We start from the raw sequence: 20,000 nt of genomic DNA, 5'->3' as shown, positions 1-20,000 counted from the left end.
TTTTGACACATTTTTCAGAAAACAAGACTTAATATCTTCAGTCATTTTGCTTCTTCTCCGGTAAATGCATCTTGATTTGATAATGTTTATATATTTGTGCTGGAAAACGAGACACAAACACTGAGGAAGAACAGCATTTGTTGCAGTTCTCAAAATTATCTTCTTCCTCAGAGTTTCTGTCTCGTTTTCCAGCACAAATATATAAACACTCTTAAATCAAGATACATTTACTGGAGAAGAAGCAAAAATGACTGAAGATATTATTAAAAAGTATCAAAATGAAGCTTGAAAAACAAGAACAAATATCTGCCATTGGGGTCCGAAAAATACATTTGAATTAAGTTTATTCTTTTGCCCCATTGGCAGATATTTGTTCTTGTTTTAAGCACAAACTCACTTCATTTTGATGATTTTTTTCAGAAAACAAGACTTAATATCTTCAGTCATTTTGCTTCTCCAGTAAATGCATCTTGATGTAAGAATGTAATGCTAAGCAAGAAAACAATGCATGTGTTTGCGTGTCATTTACTCCACATCGGTCTCTGCATTTATTTTATAAAGTGGCGCATCAATCGAGCCCATATGCCACGAGTCGAGACAATAGAGACATTCCTCGTATCCTCCAATGATGAAAGAGCGAATTAACCAAAACCATGCTTTTACACGCATACAAACTCCGGCTCACAGGGCTTTAGACGTCATGTTTTGGAAAGTCTTTCAGGAGACGAGACGTTTGTCTGGCAGGGTTATTTATATAGCATGCAGTGGATCATTTCCATCAGAGAAAAGCCCAAGAGTTTCAGTAGATAATCCACAATTATATACAACCTCAGAGCGCTGTCAGAGCTCGGTATATGTTACGCTTCTGACGGGCCAAGGCCGGCGCGGCGAGATAAATCTGCTCTCGGGTATTAATGCTGGTTTTGCAGCGTTTGCTACCTGAGGTTTACAGCGATCACCGCTGGAACCAAAGCTTTGTGGGAAGAACCAATGCTCATGAAGTCGGTGTCCGTGATCCCGGAGGAGACGGCCTACTTGGACATTTTCAGTGTGTTATTCAGTCCTTCCAGAAAAATGCAGAGTTTTTTTGTGATTGTTACGGGCAAAAATCCTTGATTATGCGGCACGTTCTCTTAAAAAATGCGATGGAATATGTGGAATATTTATGCAATTTTATGCGATGAAATTGCGGGAACTTGCAAAAGTTACGGTTTGATGAAAAAGAGAAAAAAGTGATTCCCCCAACACTAGGGCTGTAGTACTCGAGTCCGGACTCGAGACCGCTTTTCTATGATCTCGGACTCGCTGGTATTCGGACTCGGACTTGTCTCGGTCTCGGCCACTGGTCTTGCCAAATATGGCTTTTGGTCTCGACCGAGTCCAGCTGTCTTCATTATGTTCCCAGTAAGCACACATAAAAGCCATTTATATGCTCTGGTGTGAGCCGCGATTGCGCCAGAACCAGCCAGTCATCGAGATATAATTCAGCACGCGCACTCCCCGGAGTCTCAGGGGCGAAAGCGCCGTGTCCATGCACTTCGTAAATGTACGGGGTGGTAGGGACAGACCGAATGGCAGAACGGTGTATTGATAAGCTTGCCCCTCGAGTCTCAAGAGAGAGAGAGAGAGAGAGAGAGGTAGAGAGAGGTAGAGGTAGAGGTAGAGAGAGAGAGAGAGAGAGGTAGAGAGAGGTAGAGGTAGAGAGAGAGAGAGAGAGAGAGAGGTAGAGAGAGGTAGAGGTAGAGAGAGAGAGAGAGAGAGAGAGGTAGAGAGAGGTAGAGGTAGAGAGAGAGAGAGAGAGAGAGAGAGAGAGAGGTAGAGGTAGAGGTAGAGAGAGAGAGAGAGAGAGAGAGGTAGAGAGAGGTAGAGGTAGAGAGAGAGAGAGAGAGAGAGAGGTAGAGAGAGGTAGAGGTAGAGAGAGAGAGAGAGAGGCGAGTCTCAAGAATGGCCTGTGATGGGGGGCTATCTGGATGTGAAAGTGTGCGTCTTTCAGATCCACAGTCAAACACTGCTATTATGAGGTATCACCATATGTCATCATTCTGTTTTCTTTAGATTAGAAGATTATATGATATCAAGGGGAATGTCTATACTTAAAAATCCTGGGTGTTGTGACACTGTTTTTGCTTTTAGATCAACAAATAATAACCCAAAATGATTGTCTTGATAATGTCTTGCACAAGACTTTTTTTTCCCCTGTCCTGGACCCGGTCTTGACTCGGACTCGAACCTTTTTGGACTCTGTCTTGTCTTGGACTCGACTAGTCCTGGTCTTGGATTTGACAAAGGTGGTCATTACTACAGCCCTACCCAACACCCTGTTCTCACTAGGCCAATTCCCTAATATAAAGAGTCATTTCTTATTCCTTCCTATGATAAGCAAGTGTAACACATCACAGAAAGTGCTGGAATATTTAAGTTCTCATCTTGTTTTATTTCTTAATAAACACACGGCTCAAACTTACAAAACATTGATGAGTTGAAGTTCTGTAGCTTTACAAAAGGAATATGCTACAACTTCGTAAAAAAATAAAATGTGTGCTTCCTGTTTTACAGCTTTTCGATGATGTTCACGTCGCGTAATTATTTGACTTTTTTTGCAACGAAAATGCAAGGATTATGACATCATGCAAGCCCCGCATATTTTGCGCGGAAATCGGCAATTTATGCGGCGAAAGTGCGGAGTATTTTAAAAAATGCGGCCTCCGCATAAATATGCGGACTTTGGCTGATTATGCATTGAATTATCGCATAATCGCGTTATTCTGGAGGGACTGGTTATAATTCTTTCTACAGCGTAAATCACACACACTCATTCTGGAGATGTGAATTTTGTTTTTGAAAATGCAAGTTACTAAATAAGACCGCTTGGGGTGTGAGTGTGTGCAGTTTACATTGTAGAACAAAACATTAAAGTATCGGCGAGTTATGTTTACCACAGGCTAGTTAGTTTTGATGTCATCGCCGCAATGCTCAAAAAGAACCAGTGTAGGGCGGGGCTTACAGGGGATTGTGAGAAAGGGGCGGAGTTTAGGCGCACTCACTGATTGGAGAATCATGCATACTGATGTTTGATTGGGAGATCCAGTTAAGATAATTTGATTACACAATATGAGCTCAGAAATATTTTTTTAAAGTCAACCTGTGGTGAAACATGCTTTTAATGTTGTTTATATGTCTATGTGGTGTTTTTAATACGCTTTAACACAAACCATGTGTAAATTCACAAGTCGACAGCATTGCTGAGTATTTTCTCCTTAAAACTGCAGTGAACCAAAGACAGTCTCAAAAACACGCTTTGAAATCGCTGGTGTTTCTGACGTCACAAACTACCTTGTAACCAATCAGATCAACGTGTGATCGCCAACGAGTGGATCTCTGAGTGAGTGAGTGAGTGAGTGGAGGCGGGGCTCATTTGCAAATTCTTACAACCGCGCATACTAAATGAGGCAAGGGTGTCGAGTTACATTCAAGATATTTTAAGAAAAGAAGATTTTTTTTCACAGAAAACATTTATATGTAATTTTGGTGATCAAAGATGAGTTGTAAGGGATAAAATTATTGACTACAGGGGGACTTTAATAACTGACATATGGATTCATGTATTGCTAACTGAAAAAATAAACATTGTTTTTTAATGCTAACTGAATAAATGTGTGTGTGTGTGTATATATATATACAGTATGTTTATGTGTGTATTTCAGCTAGCTGCAAAATTTCTCTTTTCATTTAGTTTACTTTGAAGTACTAAAATAAACTATCTCTATATAAAAAATATAACTAAAACTACATAAACTAGAACTAATAAATAAAAATTCATAAAAAAGAGACATTTAAAAAAAACAGAAAATAATAAAAATGACAAAAATGCAACAAATTTGCTAAAACTTGAATAGAATTGAAGTGTGAAACATTCATTCAAAATAACCAAAACTGTCATAATATACATCAATAACACTGACATGTGAGTAGATTAATTATTCACAATAAGATGCATTTAAAAAAAATCCATTTCATGCTGACTTTTAAGAAATAGCAATTTTTTGTGTGCAATCAGTTTTAAAGGTAATTATTATTCATATGGAGTTTATGTAATGATGAATCTTCACATTGTTATTTCGTTTTGTAAAAGTATGAGTGTTGTGTTTATATAAAAACATAGCTTTATAAAACTGCGTATTAGAGCCCAGGTCAATGATAAACACATGCAGGTATTTACTAGATTCATTAATGCTAAACATATCCATACATTGGCGCCGAGAGTCGAGTTGCCAAGTGATTTCTCTCTGCTCTTTGAGTTTGTGTGAACGCAGTTGTTTGGCAGCACAACAAAGACTCTGAGCACAAACAACACACACTCCATCCGGCATCTGGTCTGAGGATTCGTGAGTAACACACACCGTTCAAGAGGTTTGGGTCGGTAAGATTTTTAGTTTTTAAACTAAGTCTCTTCTGCTCACCAAGGCTGCAATTACTTTATTAAAAATACCACAAAAAAAAAGTATTGTTAAATATTGTGACAATTTAAAATAACTTTTCTATGTGACTATATAGTAAAGTGTAATTTATTGCTGTGATCAAAGCTGAATTTTCAGCATCATTACTCCAGTCTTCAGTGTCACATGATCCTTCAGAAATCACTATAATATGATGATTTGATCACATTTATGATTATTATCAGTGTTGAACACAGTTTTGTAAAAAAAATTCAGGATTTTTTGATGAATAGTAAGTTAGAATGATTTTTGAAGGATCATGTGACACTGAAGACTGGAGTAATGATGCTGAAAATTCAGCTTTGATCACAGGAATAAATTACACTTTACTATATATTCACATAGAAAACAGCTGATTTACATTACAATAATATTTTTCTTTTTTTTTATCAAATAAATGCATTCTTGGTGACCAGAAGAGACTTCTTTTAAAAACATTAAAAATCTTACCGATCCAAAACTTTTGAGTGTGTGTGTGTGTGTGTGTGTGTGTGTGTGTGTGTGTGTGTGTGTGGTGTTCTTCTATCATGCATGTCGTCACTGAGGTGATGTTGTGGATATGAAACTCACTGGCGTATTAATGATCCGCATGCTCTGAAATCATTAAGAAAACTCACCAGAACATCCAGCCTTGCTAATCAAAAGCATTCTTGCTCTCGCTGGTTTGAATGCGCTCCAAACGTTTGTCTTTGATAGTCATGTGTTTGAGATGAGACTCACACACTTCTTGCTCATGTTTCTCGTTTAACTGGTTTATGGATGTGCTGGAAATCTGATACGCAGAACTCGCCTGTGCTTCATTAATTCAAAGCCTGTTAGTTCATATCCTCCTGATATCTCACTACCGTCCTGTTCAGTGTGTGTGTGTGTGTGTGTGTGTGTGTGTGTGTGTGTGTGTGTGTGTGTGTGTGTGTGTGTGTGTGTGTGTGCGTGCGTGCACACTCTCAGGCGCTGGTGATCCGTACGATTTTAATGTTTTTAAAAGAAGTCTCTTCTGCTCACCAAGGCTGCAATTATTTCATTAAAAATACAAAAAAAAATGTAATATTTTTAAATATTATTATAATGTAAATCAGCTGTTTTCTATGTGAATATATAGTAAAGTGTAATTTATTCCTGTGATCAAAGCTGAATTTTCAGCATCATTACTCCAGTCTTCAGTGTCACATGATCCTTCAAAAATATAATATGATGATTTGATCAGGATTCTTTGATAAATAGAAAGATTATAAATGTCTTTACTGTCACTTTTGATCAATTTAATTCATACTGCCCTTCATTTCTAGTGCGATGCATGAACTGCATGTGATTTTTAGCTTCTCTATCTTGTGTGTGTGCGTGTGTGTGTGTGTAAAGCTGCTGAAGTGGAGATTTCTGACTCAAAATCTACAGACGCTAATAGATCAAGTGCAATAAAATACACACTTGTTTTCTTTCCATTAGCCTAAAAAAAGACGAATGTTATAGAAGCAAAATAGACCAGTGCAAACAAAACAAGTGTCTTGCTCTTAACCCTCTGTAGAGCACATTATGATCTAACCATGAAATATTTTTTTAATAAATTGTTATTACATTAAATAGCTTCAATCATACAACTCAAAAAAGACTTTTCAAAGATTTTTTTTTTTTTGGGTTTAACTTGGTCAAAAGGTAGTTCTTATATACAATTATGATTTTCTTTCTATTTAATTACACATTTTTTACTTGGAACTCATGCAAAACAAAAATAAGACGATCTCTATAATTCCTGATGATTTGTCTAACTCCTCCTTACTCATCACATGGAGGAGCTAAATCTGCTCTATTGCCCTGTCCATAAAATATTGCTGTATTCATTTTATGAAAAGAAATCAATTTGTTATTTTTACATAAATACATCTATGCTGCAATAAACACTTCAAATAAATAAATAACTGCAATCATATAGTTGATGCTACTATATATGAAAAATCCCAATGGGGAAATTCATTACTGCAATTCCACTGTTGCAATATGGAAACATTGATATTTCTCAATTTACAGTAAAACTATGTGTGACAAAGTTGATTTATGAGTTAAAATATCTAAGTTACTTATCAATGATGCTGCAAAAATCCCCCTTGAGAAGAAATGTTTAGAAGTGAGGTTAATAGAGCATTTTCTGCAGGTGTTTTCTGTGTGAGGGACGTTCAAATGTCATGTGACTTAAAAACATAATTCCCATAGTGCAATATTTTGTATTTTATTCAGAATAACATGGAAATTAGTTGAAATTAATTGTTGGCATATGGCAACGTCATAGGATAGAGGGTTCAGAAAATAACCTATTTATTTCCAAGATGTTGACTGTGTGCCACTCATATCACATGTGTCTGTCTTCAGTATATCTGCATATATCTATATATATATATATCTGTGTTTCTCTTGCAGGGTGTGTGAAGGAGGTTCAGGAAGTGTGTGAGAACTCGTCCGACGAACATCTTCAACCCTTCAAGGACAAGATGGAGTCCTTCATCAGCTCCGGTGCGTCACACACACATTATCCTGCACTTCATAACTGAATAAAGTTATATAGAATATGCTTTGACAAAAACGTCACGATTTGGTTCGATTTCGATTCACAAGCTTGAGATTCAGAATTTGAAACTGAGACTTTTTCATGGTGAAGCAGAAAGCTTGTTGCGGTTTATTAGATATCACACATGTTTAGTGACGCTTTAACAGAATTAAAAGATCAATCTTGGGATTTAAGAATTGATATTGGTTGATGAAAATGAGATTGCAGAACTCATGCAGAACTCATGCAGAACTCATGTAGAACTCATGTAGAACTCATGTAGAACTCATCCAGAACTCATGCAGAACTCATGCAGAACTCATGCAGAACTCATGCAGAACTCATGCAGAACTCATGCAGAACTCATGCAGAACTCACGCAGAACTCACGCAGAACTCACGCAGAACTCATGCAGAACTCATGCAGAACTCATGCAGAACTCATCCAGAACTCATCCAGAACTCACGCAGATCTCACGCAGAACTCACGCAGAACTCATCCAGATCTCATGCAGAACTCATGCAGAACTCATCCAGAACTCATGCAGAACTCATCCAGATCTCATGCAGAACTCATGCAGAACTCATGCAGAACCATCCAGATCTCATCCAGATCTCATCCAGAACTCATGCAGAACTCATGCAGAACTCATGCAGAACTCATGCAGAAATCATCCAGATCTCATCCAGATCTCATGCAGAACTCATGCAGAACTCATCCAGAACTCATCCAGATCTCATGCAGATCTCATGCAGAACTCATGCAGAACTCATGCAGAACTCATGCAGAACTCATGCAGATCTCATGCAGAACTCATGCAGAAATCATGCAGAACTCATGCAGAACTCATGCAGAACTCATCCAGATCTCATGCAGAACTCATCCAGATCTCATGCAGAACTCATGCAGAACTCATGCAGAACTCATGCAGAACTCATGCAGAACTCATCCAGATCTCATCCAGATCTCATGCAGATCTCATGCAGAACTCATCCAGATCTCATGCAGAACTCATGCAGAACTCATCCAGATCTCATGCAGAACTCATGCAGATCTCATGCAGAACTCATGCAGAACTCATGCAGAACTCATGCCGAACTCATGCAGAACTCATGCAGAACTCATGCCGAACTCATGCCGAACTCATGCAGAACTCATGCAGAACTCATGCAGAACTCACGCAGAACTCACGCAGATCTCACGCAGAACTCACGCAGAACTCACGCAGAACTCACGCAGAACTCATGCAGAACTCATGCAGAGCTCATGCAGAACTCATGCAGAACTCATGCAGATCTCATGCAGAACTCATCCAGAACTCATCCAGAACTCATCCAGAGTGAAACTCCTGTGGGATCTGACGGGATCATGTTGATCTAAACTCAAGAGCTTCAGGATCAGTGCTGGAGTCAGTTATCCCTCTATCTCTCCCTCCATCCATCCCTCTATCCCTTCATCCATCTCCATCATCTATCCGTTCATCCATCTCTCTATCCCTTCATCCATCTCCATCATCTATCCCTCTATCCCTTCATCCATCTATCATCCATCTATCATCCATCCCTCTATCCCTTCATCCATCTATCATCAATCTCCATCATCCTTCCTCTATTCCTTCATCCATCTATCATCCATCTCCATCATACATCCTCTATCCCTTCATCCATCTATCATCCATCTCCATCATCCATCGCTCTATCCCTTCATCCATCTATCATCCATCTCCATCATCCATCCCTTTATCCCTTCATCCATCTATCATCCATCTCCATCATCCATCCTCTATCCCTTCATCCATCCCTCTATCCCTTCATCCATCCCTCTATCCCTTCATCCATCTATCATCCATCTCCATCATCCATCCATCTATCATCCATCTCCATCATCTATCCCTCTATCATCCATCTCCATCATCCATCTATCCCTTCATCCATCCCTCTATCCCTTCATCCATCCCTCTATCCCTTCATCCATCTATCATCCATCCCTCTCTCCCTTCATCCATCTCCATCATCTATCCCTTCATCCATCTATCATCCATCCCTCTATCCCTTCATCCATCTCCATCATCCATCCCTCTATCCCTTCATCCATCTATCATCCATCTCCATCATCCATCCTCTATCCCTTCATCCATCTATCATCCATCTCCATCATCCATCCTCTATCCCTTCATCCATCTATCATCCATCTCCATCATCCATCCATCTATCATCCATCTATCATCCATCTCCATCATCCATCCCTCTATCCCTTCATCCATCTATCATCCATCTCCATCATCCATCCTCTATCCCTTCATCCATCTATCATCCATCTCCATCATCCATCCATTTATCATCCATCTCCATCATCCATCCCTCTATCACTTCATCCATCTATCAACCATCTCCATCATCCATCCCTCTATCCCTTCATCCATCTATCATCAATCCCCATCATCCATCCTCTATCCCTTCATCCATCCATCAACCATCTCCATCATCCATCCCTCTATCCCTTCATCCATCTATCATCCATCTCCATCATCCATCCTCTATCCCTTCATCCATCTATCATCCATCTCATCATCCATCCATCTATCATCCATTTCCATCATCCATCCCTCTATCCCTTCATCCAACTATCATCCATCTCCATCATCCATCCTCTATCCCTTCATCCATCTATCATCCATCTCCATTATCCATCCTCTATCCCTTCATCCATCTATCATCCATCTCCATCATCCATCCATCTATCATCCATCTCCATCATCCTTTCCTCTATCCCTTCATCCATCTATCATCCATCTCCATCATCCATCCTCTATCCCTTCATCCATCTATCATCTATCTCCATCATCCATCCATTTATCATCCATCGCCATCATCCATCCCTCTATCACTTCATCCATCTATCATCCATCTCCATCATCCATCCCTCTAACCCTTCATCCATCTATCATCCATCTCCATCATCCATCCCTCTATCCCTTCATCCATCTATCATCCATCTCCATCATCCATCCATCTATCATCCATCTCCATCATCCATCCCTCTATCACTTCATCCATCTATCATCCATCTCCATCATCCATCCATTTATCATCCATCGCCATCATCCATCCATCTATCATCCATCTCCATCATCCATCCCTCTATCACTTCATCCATCTATCATCCATCTCCATCATCCATCCCTCTAACCCTTCATCCATCTATCATCCATCTCCATCATCCATCCCTCTATCCCTTCATCCATCTATCATCCATCTCCATCATCCACCCTCTATCCCTTCATCCATCTATCATCCATCTCCATCATCCATCCATCTATCATCCATCTCCATCATCCATCCCTCTATCACTTCATCCATCTATCATCCATCTCCATCATCCATCCCTCTATCCCTTCATCCATCTATCATCCATCTCCATCATCCATCCCTCTATCCCTTCATCCATCTATCATCCATATCTCTATCCCTTCATCCATCTATCATCCATCCCTCTTTCCCTTCATCCATCCCTCTATCCCTTCATCCATCCCTCTATCCCTTCATCCATCTATCATCCATCCCTCTTTCCCTTCATCCATCCCTCTATCCCTTCATCCATCCCTCTATCCCTTCATCCATCTATCATCCATCTCTATCATCCATCCTCTATCCCTTCATCCATCTATCATCCATCCCTCTTTCCCTTCATCCATCCCTCTATCCCTTAATCCATCCCTCTATCCCTTCATCCATCTATCATCCATCTCCATCATCCATCCCTCTATCCCTTCATCCATCTATCATCCATCTATCATCCATCTCCATCATCCATCCCTCTATCCCTTCATCCATCTATCTCCATCATCCATCCCTCTATCCCTTCATCCATCAATCATCCATCACTCTATCCCTTCATCCCTCTATCCCTTCATCCATCTATCATCCATCTATCATCCAACTCCATCATCCATCCCTCTATCTCTTCATCCATCTATCATCCATCTCAATCATCTATCCCTTCATCCATCTATCATCCACCACCATCATCCATCCCTCTATCCCTTCATCCATCTATCATCCATCTATCATCCATCTCCATCATCCATCCCTCTATCCCTTCATCTCTCTATCCCTTCATCCATCTATCTCCATCATCCATCCCTCTATCCCTTCATCCATCTATCATCCATCAATCATCAATCATCCATCACTCTATCCCTTCATCCCTCTATCCCTTCATCCATCTATCATCCATCTATCATCCAACTCCATCATCCATCCCTCTATCTCTTCATCCATCTATCATCCATCTACATCCCTCTATCCCTTCATCCATCTATCATCCATCTATTATCCATCTCCATCATCCATCCCTCTATCCCTTCATCCATCCCTCTATCCCTTGATCCATCCCTCTATCCCTTGATCCATCTATCATCCATCTCCATCATCCATCCATCTATCTCTCCCTCTATCCCTCCATCCATCCCTCCTTCTCTCCCTCCATCCATCCCTCTATCTCTCCCTCTATCCCTCCATCCATCCCTCCATCTCTCCCTCTATCCCTCCATCTATGATTCATCCCTCTATCCCTCCATCTATCCCTCCATCTATCCCTCCGTCCATCTATGATTCATCCCTATTTCCATCCCTTTGTCGCTCCCTCTATCCCTTCATCCATCTATCCCCCATCCCTCTGTCCATCATCACTCCATCTCTCTCTATATCCCTTCATCCATCTCCATCATCCATCCCTCCATCTCTCCCTTCATCCATCTATCATCCATCTCTCCCTCATCCATCCATCCCTCTATCTCTCATCTATCATCCATCTCTCCCTCCATCCATCCCTCTATCTCTCCATCTCTCCCATCATCCATCCCTTCATCCGTCTATCATCCATCTCCATCATCCATCCCTCTATCTCTCCATCTCTCCCTTCATCCATCTATCATCCATCTCCATCATCCATCCCTCCATCTCTCCCTTCATCCATCTATCATCCATCTCTCTATCCCTCCATCCATCCCTCCCTCCATCTCTCCCTCTATCTATCATCCATCTCTCCATCCATCCTTTCATCCATCCATTCATTTTCAGTGTGGGTGAACCTTATAAAAATGTCTCCAGCAAATATTTCACTCCAAAATGGAAAGAAAAAAGTAAGTTTTTATAAGTACGCATTAATACTATTAGTAAAATCAAGCATATTTTTAGGACAAAATCAACTCCCTCTATTGATTCCAATAGAGCCATGATTCTTTAATAAGCATAATTGTATTTACCTTTTTATTTATTTATTTGTATAATTTAATAATTGTTATAAAATAAATCTGTTTTTAAATCTTATCCCTTATTAGTTATTTGTTTTTACATATTTTTACCCTCATTAGCATCATTATTTCACATTAACATATATTATTGAATATGTGTGTGTGTGTGTACACTTTGTATTGAGTGGTGATGTATGAGCTGGACATGTTCTTGACAGGTTTTGTGAGATTCAGATGCAGATATATTACTTTCTCTTTATATTGTTCTTGTCTAGAGTTTGATTTGATCTGATGTCGAGTAAGTTGTTCTTCTAAAGCTTTATGAGCACATTAATTCTTCAGCGTGTTTGTGACCGCAGAGATTCACTCAGTGAGAAACCGCAGTCGATTGATGTGTCCGTCTGATTTCATCACACGTGTGTGTTTTAAAGCGAGGGATCTGCGTTACTTCATAATGAACCCTGAATCTGAGGCTCTTTATGGAGAGCGCAGCCGCGAGTGGCTTTTAAAGCCTGAATTTATTGTCCTTCTCAGCGTGCAGGTCCCATAACTTTCTAGTTAGCCACTACTGGTTTCATGTTTACAGACGGAGCTGAGGAGAAAATTCACACATCCCTCTCTGCGACACACACACACACACACACACACACACACACACACACACACACACACACACACACACACACACACACACACACACACACACACACACACACACACACACACACACACACACACACACACAGCGAAGGGAGACCACAGGCGCCAGTCCACCCCTGCTGAGACCAACGCCATTGGTCACGGCTCACCCCGTCTTCATTAGCCTGAGACAATCAGCCACACACACACGCACACACACACAAACTTGCGCGCGCTGGGGAAAACAGAAAGCGCTGTTCACACTCTCCCCCATCAAAAGACCCCCAAACTCGCCTTTGAACAATGTTTCGGAGACTTCCCGCTCTTAAATCAGGGACTGGGAAAGGTCCCCCATCATAGTAAAAAAAAAGGGGATGAATCTGGAAAATGCAATAAATCTGAGATCATAGGCGCGCTCTGGCCTGAGATAAATTCTTGCACCTCGGCCCGGCCGCCGCACATCTGCCTTACATTTAGACACTTTTACATGGAGCAGCTCCACGGGAGCCACTAGTGCAACACTCACACACGCACGCACGCAAACACACTCTCTCACACACGCACACGCACTGACTCTCTCTCTCTCTCTCACACCCACACACTCACACACACGCATACATTCACACACACATTTACCATTTCACTCATACACACACACTCTCACACTCACACTCACTCAAACACACGCACGCACTCTCTCTCTCTCTCTCACACACACACACACGCACACACACACTCACACAGACTCTCTCTCACACACGCACACACACTGACTCTCTCTCTCTCTCACACCCACACACTCACACACACGCATACATTCACACACACATTTACCATTTCACTCACACACACTCATACACACACACACACTCACACTCACTCAAACAAACGCACGCACTCTCTCTCTCTCTCACACACACACACGCGCACACACACTCACACAGACTCTCTCTCACATACACACACACTCACTCACTCACACAGACTCTCTCTCTCTCTCTCACTCACACACACTCATACACACACACTCTCACACTCACACGCACTCAAACACACACACTCACACACGCACGCAAACACACTCACTCTCTCACACACGCACTCAGTCTCTCTCTCTCTCTCTCACACCCACACACTCACACACACTCATACATTTACACACACATTTACCATTTCACTCACACAAACTCATACACACACACACTCTCACACTCACTCAAACACACGCACACACACTCACTCACACAGACTCTCTCACATACACACACACTCACCCACTCACACAGACTCTCTCTCTCTCTCACTCACACACACTCTTACACACTCACACACTCAAACACACTCTCACACACTCAAACACACTCTCACACACTCAAACACACTCACACACACACTCCTGGTGCGACACGTATGCAACACACTCCCTAAGAGGAAACAGCATCTAAACTAACCATTTAACATCTCTGTTGTTTCTCACAGTGAAACAGAGACTCGAGTCTGAAAATCTCAAACGTTTCTCATCAATCGCTTTTATCCAGTAATCGAGCTGAAAACTGAACGATGAGCCGCTCAGCCCATCAGCTCATCAGCCCATCGTTCAGTTTAAAGCTCGATTACTGGATAAAACTCATCGCTAACACTTTACAATAAAGTTCATTAGTTAACATGAACTAACAATGAAAATAATAATTGAAAATAAATAAAGCATTTATTAATCTTAGTGTTAATCTCAACATTTACAAGATCAAAAGTTGTCTCTGTTAATATTAGTCAATACACTGTAAACTATCATCAATATGAGGATTTTATCAAGTAACAAAGATTAATAAATGCTACAAAAATAATTTAGTTCATGTTAATTAATGCATTAATTAAAGTAAATAATGAGAGCTAATTCTAAAGTGTAACCATGTTATTTAATGGACCTCTTGCATTATCTGACACTGGAGACTGAACCGTTGTATTTTTATGAACTAATGTAAACAAATATTAATAAATGCTGTAACAAACTTGTTAGTTAATGCTCTAATGGGGGTCTTATTGTAAAGCGTTACTGGTTCAGTGTCCGGTTTTATTTCAGTTGATGCAGAACTTAAAGCCTTTGTTGAGAAATGTTTGATTTCATATTGAGATTATGAATTTGTAATCTCAGACTTTGAGAATCTGAGCACAGTTTGAGACATTGTCGAGATCTCACGATTGTGTTGTTTTTCTCTGGAGAAACAGGAAAAAGTCTCAGTTTGATCCAGAATGAATAATAGAGAAATTAAACATCTCGTCTGTTTTCATTCCTGCATGTTCATGCTGATGATTACCGAAGCTTGTTTCCGCCATGGAATAAAAAATAAAAATAATAATTAATAATTCTTTACATTTACAGGTGAAACTCGAAACATTTGAATATTGTGCAAAAGTTATAATTTTGATGATTATGGCTTACAGCTTAAAACCCCAAATTCAAAATCTCAGAAAATTTGAATATTATATAAAATCATTAAAAAAATAGGATTTCAAATACAGAAATGTCGGCCCTCTGAAAAGTATAATAATGCATATGTATATAGTTATATATACTAAATATATTAGTTTCACCTTTTAATTTGAATTACTGAAATACATGAACTGTTGCACGATATTCTCATTTTTCGAGTTTCAGCTGTATATAGCGCTTTTCTGGGTACTCAAATCGCATATGGAAGAGGGGATCTCCTCAACAACATCACAAAAGTCACAATTATCTCGCAATTGTCAGTCAATATCTCACAATTCTGAGGAAAAAGTCCAAATTGACTCAAAATTGAGATAAAAAGTCGCTGTTTCCATGTTTCATGTTTTTATACGGTGGTGAAAAAGAGCTTCAATGATGTTTGTTTTCTCAGTATGTTGTGTTTCGTCCACAGCACAATCCGAGTATGCGTGTGAAGATGATCGGCTGCGGGCGGCACAGAACAGGTATGAACACACACACACACACACACACACACACACACACACACACACACTGCGTCTCAATGCTCACACTATCCATCATAAACAGTGTGTGAGATTAGAATAAGTGTGTCGTAAAGCATGTTGAAAAGAGTGTGTCAGGAGTGATCTACTATTCCCAGTGGATTTTCGAAGTGTGGATCCGTGCTCACTATACAGGCTAATATTACCCACAACCCACTGCACTTTGGAGGAGGAACTACAAACATGAGTAAAAAGTGTTAAAAAACTACAAAACATGGTGGATATGTGTGACCGACAGTGAGAGGTTTAGATAAAGGTTTGAGTGACTAATCAAAGTATAACCGGATAAAAAAATACTCATGTAATGTTATCCGTGTTATATTCCATCTGGACTTTTATAAAGATCTGTTTGGCCATTAATTTTGAATCATTATACGTTAATATGAGGAGATTCTCTGCATGAAAGACTCGCGACTGCAGATCATCGTGCTTCTGTATGTCTCCGATACGGTAGGAAATTAAATGAGGAGATTATTAACTGTGACAAGATGATTGACAGGTCAGTTTACTGTGACAGAGAGCAACCATTAAAGACGCAATTATAAGACGTGAAAGTTTGTCTCAAAGCTTGTCTAGTTTTTGCTACACACTCAAAAGTATCCACTTTTTTCCCACAAATAAGCCCTATTCTTACGGTAATTGTTTCTCAAGGGCTCGTACGCTAGTTTCATCATTTACAGGGTTAGTCTGTGATTTTATTGCCGTCCGAATCCAGATCTCTGAGTTTACAAGAAGAGATCAATTCAAAATTCACTGTTTAAATCCTTTTTAAATCCAGTAATCCTTTTTATTACTGTTTTGCTACACCACTAATTCATATGCATTTTAAAGATCTAGCCTACACTTGTATTACTGAAATGCTGGAAAGTATTTACAAGAACAATAATTCATCACCGCTCAGAAGAGGAACAGAAGAAAAGCACGTAAACATTTTAAACAGGCTGATATATGACAGAAGTTATATACATTAAAAAATAAATCAAGCAGTTTTGTGTTTACCTCATGTAAATAAGAGGCTATATTAACTTATTTCCACTAATTTTAAATTTTTTAAAATGGCATCCATAATTTTGAGATAAAATAAAATGCAGACAATTATTTTAACTATAGTGCTTATATCTTTTTAATAAAAAAGCTTATATAGTTTTAAATAATCAAATCAATAATAGGAAAATTTGCCTAATGTCCTATTTATTGATTAAATATGAATTTATTCTTATTATCCCAAGTTTATGACATTTCATTTACAGCAGACAATCATTCGAATGACCGCGTTCATGGATTCGTGGCATAACAAAATTTGCTCCTCCACCATCAATAAATCTCCATCCGAATGCATGAGTTTTATGCATGCTTTATGCCATGCACATTTATTTTTACGCACGTCCGCATAAGAAACAATTACCGCCCGATTAGAGCTGAGGACGGCATCGTGACTAAGGAGACCTTGTGATTTAGAGCACTCTACATTTTCAGCAAAATAGCCCACAAGATAATCTCACACTATTGAGTTTAATAGAGCCCTGATTCCGTAAAATACAGAATATTAAGTCCATTTTTAATTAGACTGTATTGTTTTATTGATATTTTTCAGCATCGAATGAAATGCACACTACCATTCAGTATGATTTTTTAAAAAGAAGTCTCTTCTACATTTATTTGATGACAAATACAGTAAAAATTATGAAATATTATTCTGATGTAAATCAGCTGTCAAGTGTAATTTATTCCTGTGATCAAAGCTGAATTTTCAGCATCATTACTCCAGTCTTCAGTGTCACATGATCCTTCAGAAATCACTATAATATGATGATTTGATGCTCAAGAAACATTTATGATTATCAGTGGTTGAAAACGGGTTCATGTTTTCGTGAAAACTGATACTTTTACTTTTCTTGATTCTTTGATGAATGGAAGGTTCTAGAAGAACAACATTTGTTGGAAATAGAATGACTTTTAAGGGATTGAATGCGTCCTTGATGAACCCGAACTCTTGAATGACTCAGATTTGTTTCTAGCTGCTAATGCATCCTGGGATTGTTTGATCTGTGAGCAGCAGGTGTGTTTCTGAAGCGTGCGCGTCGTGAAGGATGTTTCTGGAGGAGAGTCGTGTTATCATGTGGTCTTATCATGTGTATTTGAGCGTGTCAGACTCCCGACAGGAACACTGTGAACTGTGTGCGCTGATTAATGTGCAAGCGTTCGGCTGCCAGATGCTGCACGACGGAAAATATCTGGAACTTTTCATAGAGGGGGGAAAAGGACAAACAAAGCATATTGATTATTTTTCCTTGTTTAGATTCAAGAGTTTTTTTTGTAACCCGAAACAAAACAAAGCGAAATGAAATAAATAAGACGCAGAACATGCACACACAGAATAAAGAAATGACTTCCAGCTAACAGGGAACGTTCTCAGAACAAGAAGTTATGATCAAACGTTCTTCCAGTAACTTTAATCGTGCAGAGTTATCTGGTCTTTAATAATGTTCTCACAAAAACATTATTTATACTTAGTTTTTTCTTTCTGAAAAGTTCAGTTTCTAAATTTTTTTCAGAGAACATTCAAAACATTCAGAGAACATTCTAAAGTAACTTTTCGAGAACATTCAAAAGTAACGTTTCGAGAACATTCAAAGGTAGCGTTCCAAGAACATTCTAAAGGAACGTTTCCGAGAACATTCTAAAGTAGCGTTTCCGAGAACATTCTAAAGTAACATTTCAGAGAACATTCTAAAGTAACGTTTCCGAGAACATTCTAAAGTAACGTTCCGAGAACATTCTAAAGTAACGTTTCCGAGAACATTCTAAAGTAACGTTCCGAGAACATTCTAAAGTAACATTTCCGAGAACATTCTAAAGTAACGTTTCCGAGAACATTCTAAAGTAACGTTTCCGAGAACATTCTAAAGTAACGTTTCTGAGAACATTCTAAAGTTATTTTTCAGAGAACATTCTAAAGTAACGTTCTGAGAACATTCTAAAGTAACGTTCTGAGAACATTCTAAAGTAGCGTTCCGAGAACATTCTAAAGTAATGTTTCCGAGAACATTCTAAAGTAACGTTTCCGAGAACATTCTAAAGTAACATTTCCGAGAACATTCTTAAGTAACGTTCCGAGAACATTCTAAAGTAACGTGTCCGAGAACATTCTAAAGTAACGTTCCGAGAACATTCTAAAGTAACATTTCCGAGAACATTCTAAAGTAACGTTTCCGAGAACATTCTAAAGTAACGTTTCCGAGAACATTCTAAAGTAACGTTTCCGAGAACATTCTAAAGTAATATTTCAGAGAACATTCTAAAGTAACGTTCTGAGAACATTCTAAAGTAACGTTCTGAGAACATTCTAAAGTAGCGTTCCGAGAACATTCTAAAGTAGCGTTCCGAGAACATTCTAAAGTAACGTTTCCGAGAACATTCTAAAGTAACGTTTCCGAGAACATTCTAAAGTAACGTTTCCGAGAACATTCTAAAGTAACGTTTCCGAGAACATTCTAAAGTAACTTTTCTGAGAACATTCTAAAGTAACATTTCTGAGAACATTCTAAAGTAACATTTCCATAACGTGTGAAAAATGATGAAATGGAATGTTCATAGAACATTCTAAAGTAACGTTCTGAGAACATTCTAAAGTAACTTTTCTGAGAACATTCTAAAGTAACGTTACGAGAACATTCTAAAGTAACGTTACGAGAACATTCTAAAGTAACGTTTCCATAACGTGTGAAAAATGATGAAATGGAATGTTCATAGAACATTCTAAAGTAGTGTTCCGAGAACATTCTAAAGTAACATTTCCATAACGTGTGAAGAATGATGAAATGAAATGTTCATAGAACATTCTAAAGTAACGTTTCCAAAAACAATCTAAAGTAACGTTTCCGAGAACATTCTAAAGTAACGTTTCCGAGAACATTCTAAAGTAACATTTTCGAAAACATTTTTAAAGCAACGTTTCCGAGAACATTCTAAAGTAACATTTCCGAGAACATTCTAAAGTAACATTTCCGAGACCATTCTAAAGTAGAGTTCCGAGAACATTCTAAAGTAACGTTTCCGTGAA

General features: G+C 39.0%; 1 protein-coding gene across 3 annotated transcripts in view; it reads left to right on the top strand.

Moving 5' to 3' along the window:
- Positions 1-20,000, top strand: part of LOC143731072 (formin) — a 96,971-nt gene that overhangs the window by 67,924 nt on the left and 9,047 nt on the right. For all 3 annotated transcript variants that reach the window (XM_077221731.1, XM_077221733.1, XM_077221732.1), the window contains 2 exons: positions 6,906-6,998; positions 15,826-15,877. In XM_077221731.1, coding sequence (XP_077077846.1) covers positions 6,906-6,998; positions 15,826-15,877 — 145 coding nt within the window. The remainder of the gene's footprint in view (positions 1-6,905; positions 6,999-15,825; positions 15,878-20,000) is intronic.

The sequence above is a fragment of the Siphateles boraxobius genome, unplaced genomic scaffold (assembly GCF_051911475.1).
Source record: "Siphateles boraxobius isolate OS27281-9 unplaced genomic scaffold, OSU_SipBor_1 85, whole genome shotgun sequence".
Lineage (NCBI taxonomy): Eukaryota > Metazoa > Chordata > Actinopteri > Cypriniformes > Leuciscidae > Siphateles > Siphateles boraxobius.
This window is presented reverse-complemented; position numbering and strand designations above follow the sequence as displayed.